Below are 10,120 nucleotides of genomic sequence, written 5' to 3'. Positions count from 1 at the left end.
TCCAACATCAACCACCTTATCATTGAACAGTTTCATTCTAAAAGCACTAGATGGCGACCGATAGCTACGTTTGCCCTACTTCATTTTAGTACATGCAGAATGATCTCTGAGTAGCCTACTCCATCTATACAATTTGAAACACAGTTTTGTTATACGAAACAGTATTGTTATGTGATTATTATTTTGTTCAGCTAATTTCACAGTCAATTATATGAAGATTTCCCATCTTAAATGTTACTTTACAGGAACAGGAGCATAACTTAATTGATTGCTGGAACAGAGTCCAATTTCCTCTTCTCATGTAAAGGCATCAGGAGGTGTCTAACATGGACAGAGAATTAAGGTCAGGGAAGGAAATTAACGAGGACAAGGTGCCTCATCATGGTGACACAGGAAGTGTCTCCACAGAGGAAATGGAGAGTGGAGGAATTCCTTCCCTAGCAAAGAGGCCCAGGCCTGATGATGTCACAGCTGACAGCACAGGAGAGATTGAGGAGGACATCGGCGGTGAGGTGGCTGATGGGAAGGAGTCAGACCAGCCTCCTCGGGCTGAGGTGAACATTACCCCGGAGACATGTTACGGCTGTGCCTGTCCCATCTGTGGCTTTGTGGCCAAAACGCCAACTTCCTTGAAGATTCACTCCAAGAGGAAGCACACTGGTAGAGGAAAGACCAGGGCTGTGAGCTCAGCTGAGGTACTTGTTGAAATAGATGGCTCCACAACCGGAGCAACAGCACGGAGTTCAAATTACAAGGCAGGTGGAGACACTGAGTGGAAAGTGAGCAGCAGTGAGAGACAGCAGGATGCCACAGAGAGTCAGGGCACAGAGGCAGGAGGTTCTGAGGGGGAGGTGACTACAATAATAGCCAAAGAGGAAATTGCTGAGAAACAAGGGACAGGGAGAGATACTTTTGACAGGAAGGTGACTCCAATAGCTACAGAGGAGATTGCAGAGGAGGAGCAAGAAAAGACCCCCGGTAAGAAGATGGTAGGTAAACGGGGCCCCAAGCCAAAGACTATACATGCTTGCAGCTACTGTGGTCACGAGTTTAAGGACAAGCCGAGCCTAGATACACACATCAAGAGAAGCCACACCAAGGAGATGAATTACTTCTGTGAATTCTGCTTGTACGCCTGTGTGGCAAAGTGCGACTACGAAAAGCACTGTCTTAGTAACAAGCACAACAAACGAGTCACGGAAAGCAGGGAATCCTCTGGCCTCTCGTCACCCATGGACAAGAAGACAGCCGAACAGGCTCAAATCTTTGCCTCCACGACGACTCAGACCCGGGCATCCAAGCGTGCGCTCGGTGCCAGGTTCCAGCTGCAGTGCGGGAGTTGCGAATTCAGGGTCAGCAACTCTGCTTTGCTGGAGAGCCACGCTCGGCTTAAGCGCCATGGCGAGCATCGCTTCCTCTGTAACGTCTGCCGCTACTACACCGCGACATCCGAGTGGATGGACACACATGTGTCCTCGGAGAGCCACCGGCGTGTGGCTGAGGAGAAAAACGCAGGGTCCTCCTTTGAGGACTGCGTTGAGAAGGTGAGCATAGATGCGGTCGGTGACGACATGCTGACAGATGACGTGGCTGTAGGGGTCATCGGACATGATGGAGAGCTGCACCCTGATGTTAATGAGGAAGCTGTTGAGGCTGCGAAAGCCATGTTGGAGAACATGGAAGAGCACATGGACGAGAGAATCCCTCCCAAGAGGAGGAGAGGCAGGCCAAAGGGGCCCGCTGCAACTACATGTGAATACTGTGGACTTCTCGCCTCCAATAGTACCAATCTAAACGTGCATATTCGTCGTAAGCACAGCCGGCAGTACAGCTACACCTGCAGGCTTTGTTCTTACAACTGTGTGACGAAAGGCGACATGGACCGCCACTGTGTCACAAAGAAGCACCTTAAACGCATGGAGGATGCTAGCAGCGATGGCCAAGTGGACCTGGATACGTCAGTGCAGGTCGTGAGTACAGAGTCAGGCTCTCAGGCCAGCGAGGTTGAGGCTCTACATCAGAATAGTCCAGTCAGTGGAGGGTCCAAAGGAGAGGGAGGGGCCACGGACAAAGAAGGAGAGCTGTCGCAAGACGACGACAAAGCACAAGTTAGCAGCCCGAAAAAGAGCAAGTACGACTTGGTCAACTCCTGCAGCCATTGCAAGTTCGTAGCTCATTCGATTCCCTCCCTCGACCTCCACGTGAAGAGGAGACACACCCGGGACTTTGAGTTTGTGTGCCTGGCGTGCAGCTACTATGCGGTCACGCGTCGAGAGATGTCTCGCCACGCCTCCACGGACAAGCATAAGCAGAAGAGTGAGGTCTACCTAGAGAACCTGGAGAGCTTCGTGGCGAAAGACCTGGCGCAGCCGGAGGAGGAGGCCACGGAGCTGGGGAACAGAGCTGACCCTGATGGTGACAACAATGCTCGCACTGAGGATCCTTCCCCTTCAGTGCCCCCTGACACAGACATGGAGCAGCCCACTAACACAGACACAACTACAGACCAGCCTAACATTATAGACACAGACCAACCCACAGACACAGATACAGACCAGCCCAACAACACGGACACAGACCAGCTCCCTATCATCGATGCAGAGCAACCCACAGACACAGATGCAGACCAGCCCACAGACACAGACCAGCCCAACAACACAGACACAGACCAGCCTCCTATCATCGATGCAGAGCAACCCACAGACACAGATGCAGACCAACCTACAGACACAGACCAGCCCAACGACACAGACAAGGACCAGCCCCCTTGCACTGATACAGACCAACCCACTAACACAGATACAGACCAATCCAAATACATAGATCAGCCCAACATCACTGACATAGACCAGCCCAACATCACAGACCAGCCCCCTATCACCGATACAGAGCAACCCACAGACCCAGCTACAGACCAGCCCACATACACCGAGCATGTTACCACTAACCCCACACAGACTTCTGACGTTTTGAGCAACGAGCATGCAACTCCAATAGTGGAAGTTAGTGGCACTGTTGTTGAGGAAAACATGGAGATCCAGGTGGCTGGTGAGGCGTCCGGTGGTGGCTCGGAACAAGCCAGCAACGATGCTCCAGGTACAATTGAGCCTCAGGAAGCACCAGCAGAAATCACCATATCACCGCCTGAGGAAGGCCAGAAGGAAGGGGCCGAGGCAGCGCCAGAGCCAGTCTGTTCCGACGACGACGTTGAGATGGCAGATGAGAAACCTGACATCTCTTACCCAGAGAAACAGCTCGCCAGGGCGCTGCCGTTCGACGCTTGCATCGTACCTCTCAAGTCCTTGACTGAAGCCGAGCTGGTTCTGCATGAACAACGGATGGCTCACTCTGTTGAGGGCCACTCTGGCCCGGCTGTAAGTGGCCTGGCCGGGGCGGGCAGTTTTCAGAAGATCAAAAGAACCAAACCTGTAGGGGCTTCAGGTCTGTCCAAGGGGTTAACTCCCAACCCCCGCATCCGCTGCGAGGACTGTGGCTTCATGGCGGACGGCATGAGCGGCCTCAATGTGCACATCTCCATGAAGCACCCGTCCAAGGAGAAGCACTTCCACTGCATGCTGTGCGGCAAGTCCTTCTACACGGAGAGCAACCTGCACCAGCATCTGACCAGCGCCGCTCACTTGCGCAACGAGCAGGCCAGCATCGAGGAGCTTCCGGAGGGCGGCGCCACCTTCAAGTGCGTGAAGTGCACGGACCCGTTCGAGACGGAGCAGGAGCTGTTCGTGCACATCAAGGAGAAGCACGAGGAGCTGTTGCGCGAGGTCAACAAGTACGTCCTGGAGGACACGGAGCAGATCAACCGCGAGCGCGAGGAGAACCAGGGCAGCGTGTGCAAGCACTGCGGCAAGGTGTGTAAGAGCAGCAACTCCATGGCCTTCCTGGCGCACATCCGCACACACACAGGTACGTTGTCTCCCAAAACACTTATTTGAAAACCTTCACTGATATAGTTTTTTTAATGATACATATTTCGTTTTTTTATGAGTTATTATAAAGTTATTGATAACTGCATCACTACTATTCATAGGTGTTATTATACAGTGTATTCCCCACTTAGAATTGACCAGCAGTGTCAATCATTGCATGCGTTGGAAATCAGGTTTTGAGATACTGGGGTCTAGCCTATATTAGGGCCAGGCCAGGTATCAGAGGAGAGACATGGTTCGCGTTGGAGAAAAGGAGAAGGTAAAGACTGAGCTGCAGTAGGAGAGATGCTAATGGACTACGGATTAGGATTCCCTGTGCACCGCCTGGTCAAAGACATGTGCGACTCATAATTGATGTGTCCATTACCAAGACTCAGTTGTAATTATAGTCAATAAGTCTCTGTAAATGTGTTAAAGCTCAGGCTAAAAGCATTGGAGACCCAAAGAGAGGTGGGCTAATAATTTAAAATAATCAATGCAGGCGTATTCAAAGCTCTTAATTTCCCTTGTGTGTGTGTGTGTGTGTGTGTGTGTGTGTGTGTGTGTGTGTGTGTGTGTGTGTGTGTGTGTGTGTGTGTGTGTGTGTGTGTGTGTGTGTGTGTGTGTGTGTGTGTGTGTGTGTGTGTGTTTGTATGTGTAATTTGTGTGTGTGTGTGTGTGTCAGCCTACATGGTGAGCTGATTATCCTCAATCCATTAAGATTTATCTTGTCATTTATAATGCAAATCAGGGTTCGGCTGGTCAGGTCTATGACTGGGGAATGTCCGGCGGGTTAAGAATAGAGGGCGCTCCATTACTCTTCCCTGACCATGTGTATTAATTGCTTTTAAAATCAACTTAATGTAGGAATGAGAAGTGAGGGCGCCATCAATAAATGCCCTTCTCTGCTTCCTCCCGTCCGTCCCCCTTTCAGCCCAAACTTTAATGGGACTTTAATTGGAGTACAGACAGAGCTCTATGGTCGGGTCTGGGTGGATTATGTGTCTGTGTGTCTGAGGTTGTGTGTGTCTTGTGTCTCTCTCTGTGTGTGTGGAGTGACTGACTAATGGCCGAGGAGTGTTAAGATGTGTGGAGAGTTGACGGAGAGGTTGCCAGTAGCAAAGTCAATGAGAGTGCTGCCACGACGCACTATGGTAGTCTGGTCATGTGGGTCAGAATACTCACATACTCAGGCTGCTGCTGCTGCTGCTTTCTCTAAGTGTGTGCCCTCACCCATCACCGAGACGACATGATTAGGACTACTTCTGTTTGTGATGACCTCTCAACTTCTAATATAGGGGAAGAGTCACCATGGTCTCACCATTGCAAACTGGTTCAGGTTGGCAAATGCTCTGTTTCGCTGGGATACGTCCTGCTATTGATTATATCCGCAAAATAAAAGCATACAAGCAGAGCAACTAACTGTCTTTACTTTGGCATTCGCCTCATTGTCTCTATGGCTCAACAAAACCACACTTTGTGTTTACGTGGTATGCGGAGAGACACACACACTGTACAGTAAGACTGAATTGCAATTCTGTTTGTTGTACAGTTGAGTAGTCTGAAAGGACGGACAACGTGAATAAGAGAAGGATTATGAGGCCCAATGATCAACATTTTGATGTATCCTTTGCGGGATATTTGTTGAATCTGTAATATCCGTTTATGAGCCTACTACAGCATTTCATGTTGCCATGTAAACAACACCATTACTCTGGGTCCAGCTGAGGAAAAGTGTTACTTAAGCAAATGAAAACAGTGACACTTTAAGAAGATGTGTTTATCAAAGTCAAGGGCACATTTGGAGGTCTCGATCGAGTATTGGCGTTATTTTTTTTAGGTGGCTTTTTCGATTGAATTATCTATTTTATTTATGAGTTTGCTCATTTTTTTGTCGCCTATTTGTAGAATGCACCTATTTCTTAGCATTTTGACAGCTTATGCTAGTTATTATTATTGCTAAGTTCCCTCATAACATTGAGTTATTCTCTATTTGTATGTGGTCATTTATCGTGTACACTTCTTCCAGTGCTGTGGAGCAGGACTGTGGGGTCCGCCAGTGTTTGGACTGGGAGCACGTCCAGATGGTTTTAATTAAGCCAAGATTTTATTTACTTGATTAATCAGTGAAATCAGGAGATGGTGGGAGGCTGCACGCATATTTGTCAATTTGTCCCCTGAAAAAAAAAGAGATTTTTTTTGCCAATGAGGATGCAACTGGATTTGCATTTTGAGCTAAATTGGTCACTTTTTCACTTGAGAGAGCTGTCTGACCTTCTGAGGCCTGGGGTGGGTTGAAGTAATGGGCACACACACATAATCACCACACACACTCTTTCTCTCTAACACACACACACACACACACACACACACACACACACACACACACACACACACACACACACACACACACACACACACACACACACACACACACACACACACACACACACACAATGAGCTTCTGAAGGTGTATAAAAGCTAGTTACAGGAGCTTGGTTTGTATGTGTTGGTCTGGCTGTATGATGTCTGACCGGGCCTCTCTTGATAAAAAAAGTTTATCTTGGGGTGGTAGACAGACATGGATATTATGTTCCCACGATATTTGATGGAATATTCAACCCTGGGGAAAAAATATGTCCCTTTGAATATGTTTTAAAACGGGGTTTGCCGTTTTCAAAGCGGTATTTCAGGATTTTGGCAACGATGACCTTTATCTAATTCCCCAGAGTCAGATGAACTCGTGGATACCATGTTTATGTCTCTGTGTCCAGTGTGAAGGAAGTTAGAGGTAGTTGTGCAAGCTAATGCTAACTAGCGTTAACGCAATGACTAGAAGTCTATGGGTATCTGCTAGCATTGCCAAAATCCTGAAGTATCCCTTTAACATTCCGAAAATTAGGCTAACAAGTAAGGCTTTAGATATGGGAGAGGTGAGGATGAGGGTGGATAGAGCGAGCGAGAGAGAGGGTTAAACATTGCGGGAGGGTTCTCAAGGAAATGAATTAGTCATTACCCATCTCATCTGGGATGAGGGAGCCACATTGTGGTTGGCAATATTAATTTAACATGACACTGCATTGATGGTCAATTTCAGTTTCATGGAGGCTGTTTAAGTGGAGTGGTGGTGTATTAATTTGATGAGATGTGGGAAGGGAGGAATACCACATCTCTCTCCTCCTGCCATGTCTCATACTCACTCACACAGCCATCTGGCCAGATCCTCTCCCTCTACGCCTGTCTCTTGCTTCACCTCGGCTTGGGCGCGTGTCTGTGTGTGTGGGAGTGTGTGTATTTGTATGTTCGTTTTGGGTGCGCATCATAGGGGTGTGTGTGTCGAGGCTAAATGAAGAGGCCCGATTCACCGGCGCTCATGTGTTAACGCCCCTCCCTCGTCTGTTTGCAGACCTTGTTAGCACGCGCTTGCCTTTCAATCTTCGTTACAAGCTTAAAATTCAACGTGTCGTACTTCCAGTTCGCGGCAAGTGAACCGTGTATGAACGAATTAGTAATCTACACAAAGTGCTTAATCAAATCAGCGGCTGCCCCTGAAATAAATATTGCAATGCGTCTTGGGATGTTCACTGGGAGAAAGGATTGTAAAAAAAAAAAAAAAAAAAACATGCATAGCGAGTATTTTATAGGAGGTTCCCAGTCAGATTGGTTTGTCATACTGGAGAACTGCAGCTCTAGTCTGTCTGCATGGGACCTGGCCCTTGTCTGTCTGCATGGGACCTGGCCCTAGTCTGTCTGCATGGGACCTGGCCCTAGTCTGTCTGCATGGGACCTGGCCCTAGTCTGTCTGCATGGGACCTGGCCCTAGTCTGTCTGCATGGGACCTGGCCCTAGTCTGTCTGCATGAGACCTGGCCCTAGTCTGTCTTCATGGGACCTGGCTCTAGTCTGTCTGCATGGGACCTGGCCCTAGTCTGTCTGCATGGGACCTGGCCCTAGTCTGTCTGCATGGGACCTGGCCCTAGTCTGTCTGCATGGGACCTGGCCCTAGTCTGTCTGCATGAGACCTGGCCCTAGTCTGTCTGCATGGGACCTGGCCCTAGTCTGTCTGCATGGGACCTGGCCCTAGTCTGTCTGCAGTACTATTCTGTGGCATGCTGCAGCGCTTGTTTGATTGAATAGGCCTTCCCCAGTCAGTGTGTTCTATTAGCCTAGGGTGTGGTGTCCCTTCTAGCCATCATGGGCGCTGACGATCCATACCAGCCCCCTCTCTCGCTCTGCTGCTCTTAAATGACAAATGGCGGGCAGAGACTGTGCCCCTCTCTCAAACGCCAGCGCCACCCCACCCTCCCCATTTATTAATGACAATGATTAGAAGGAAACCTCCGTGCAAAGCCAGGCAGAGTGATTAACGCTTTTAATGATGGAACGTGGTAGTGAGTGCACACAAAATTGATTTACGTATTCTGCCTGACCTTTGGTATCCAATTTATGCATCCAGAAGCAAAGGAAGGAAGAGTAGGTAAGAGAGAGATGGAGAGAGTGACGGGGAAAGATAGAGAGGAGATTGAAGGAGAGAAAAGCCATGTACTCACTGTAGGAGCTTGTGTTTTCTTTTACAGTACCAGTCAAAAGTTTGGACACACCTACTCATTCAAGGGTATTTCTTTATTTGTACTATTTTCTACATTGTAGAATAATAGTGAAGACATCAAAACTATGTAATAACACATGGAATCATGTAGTAACCCAAAACATATTTTAGATTTTTGATTCTTCAAAGTAGCCACCCTTTGCCTTGATGACAGCTTTGCACACTTTTGGCATTCCCTCAACCATCTTATTTCATAGTTTTGATGTATGTCCTGGACTCAGGCCGTCTGGTTGTTTTACAGTCAATCTTGGGCAGTAAAGTGGTACAGTAGCTGTTAACAATATTCCAGATTTCAACAACCTGACTAACAACAAGAATTCACCACGTCATCGTTCACAGTGTCACCATCTCTGCAATTGTGCAAAGATCTTTCTGTTTGAATGTTATTAAAGAATGTCCCCTCCCCCTGCATTATAGCTCGTCTCTACCTTCACCCCTACGTCTACAACCACTCCTTTCTTTTTATTATACTGTTTATAATCATTTGTGTATTTTTTCCAATACATAAAGTAGGATAAATTGACTTCACTTATTGTTCTGCAGGATCGAAGCCGTTCAAGTGCAAAATCTGCAGCTTTGCCACCGCCCAGCTGGGTGACGCCAGGAACCACGTGAAGAGACATCTGGGCATGAGAGAGTACAAGTGCCACATCTGTGGGTGAGTAACACAGTCAGTGACTAGTCACTACCTTTTTAACTGGGGATGTCCGGGTTGTGTTCGTTAAGTTCCAAACGGAAGAAAAAAGGTCCTAAACGGAATGAAACGGCAAGGTACTATCTGAACTTAAGAAGAAACGCTTGTTTTCCTTTTACGTTGCTACGGTCTTATTGGGTTTTTAAGTCATTTTTTGCCATTTAGGTTGGATCACAAGAAAAAGACCCTCTTGCTCGGCAAACCATTATTTCCTCTCTTATTGTGATACGTTTCAATACAATCTGTCATATCTCACCATAGTCAACATTATAGCGCAACAGCGTAGGGCTAAGCCCATAAACTCAACGTAAAATGCTTCTGCGTCTCTTTCCTACGGCCACAGAAGCACTGCGTTTAGGCCAAGTTCAGTTCAGTCAGTTTCGTTCCTATGCTTGATCTTCCTACCATCTTACTGTGTTCAAATGGACACGTAGGAGTGTTTCTGTGTCATTTGGAAATGGACCAAATAGCAGGATCTTCAGCTTGTACCACGTTCTCTGCGGCTATGTGATACATAGACGAAGACGTGTAGTTATTTAGTCCCCCTCCATGCTTCTGTGTAAACTGTTTGTTTAAATGTGTTCAGTTTAGTTCGGTCGCTATGTTTTTTTTTTTCTTCTTCTTTCTGCCACGGTCGAGTGGAATGAACGTGTTTATTTGTCGCCGCCGTTCACAAACGTTTTACAGAAAGGCAAACGGATTTTGTTAAACACAGCTACCTCTAATGAGGAAAAAGGCTCATGTTTCACAAGCCCTCCAGCTAAAGCCTTATCCCCGAGTGCTATAAATGTGTTTGGGCTTTGACCAAGAGAATATACACACACACAGACACAGACACAGACACAGACACAGACACAGACACAGACACAGACACAGACACAGACACACACACAGA

General features: G+C 47.7%; 1 protein-coding gene across 1 annotated transcript; it reads left to right on the top strand.

Moving 5' to 3' along the window:
* The first annotated feature begins 265 nt into the window (after positions 1–265).
* Positions 266–9,193, top strand: LOC120031334 (zinc finger protein 407-like). The gene is made up of 2 exons (XM_038977040.1): positions 266–3,921; positions 9,075–9,193. Exons 1-2 carry the CDS (start codon positions 327–329, stop codon positions 9,191–9,193), a joined length of 3,714 nt encoding a protein of 1,237 aa, XP_038832968.1. The 5' UTR covers positions 266–326.
* Positions 9,194–10,120: the final 927 nt, after the last annotated feature.

This window comes from Salvelinus namaycush, chromosome 37, assembly GCF_016432855.1.
Source record: "Salvelinus namaycush isolate Seneca chromosome 37, SaNama_1.0, whole genome shotgun sequence".
NCBI classification, from domain to species: Eukaryota; Metazoa; Chordata; class Actinopteri; order Salmoniformes; family Salmonidae; genus Salvelinus; species Salvelinus namaycush.
This window is presented reverse-complemented; position numbering and strand designations above follow the sequence as displayed.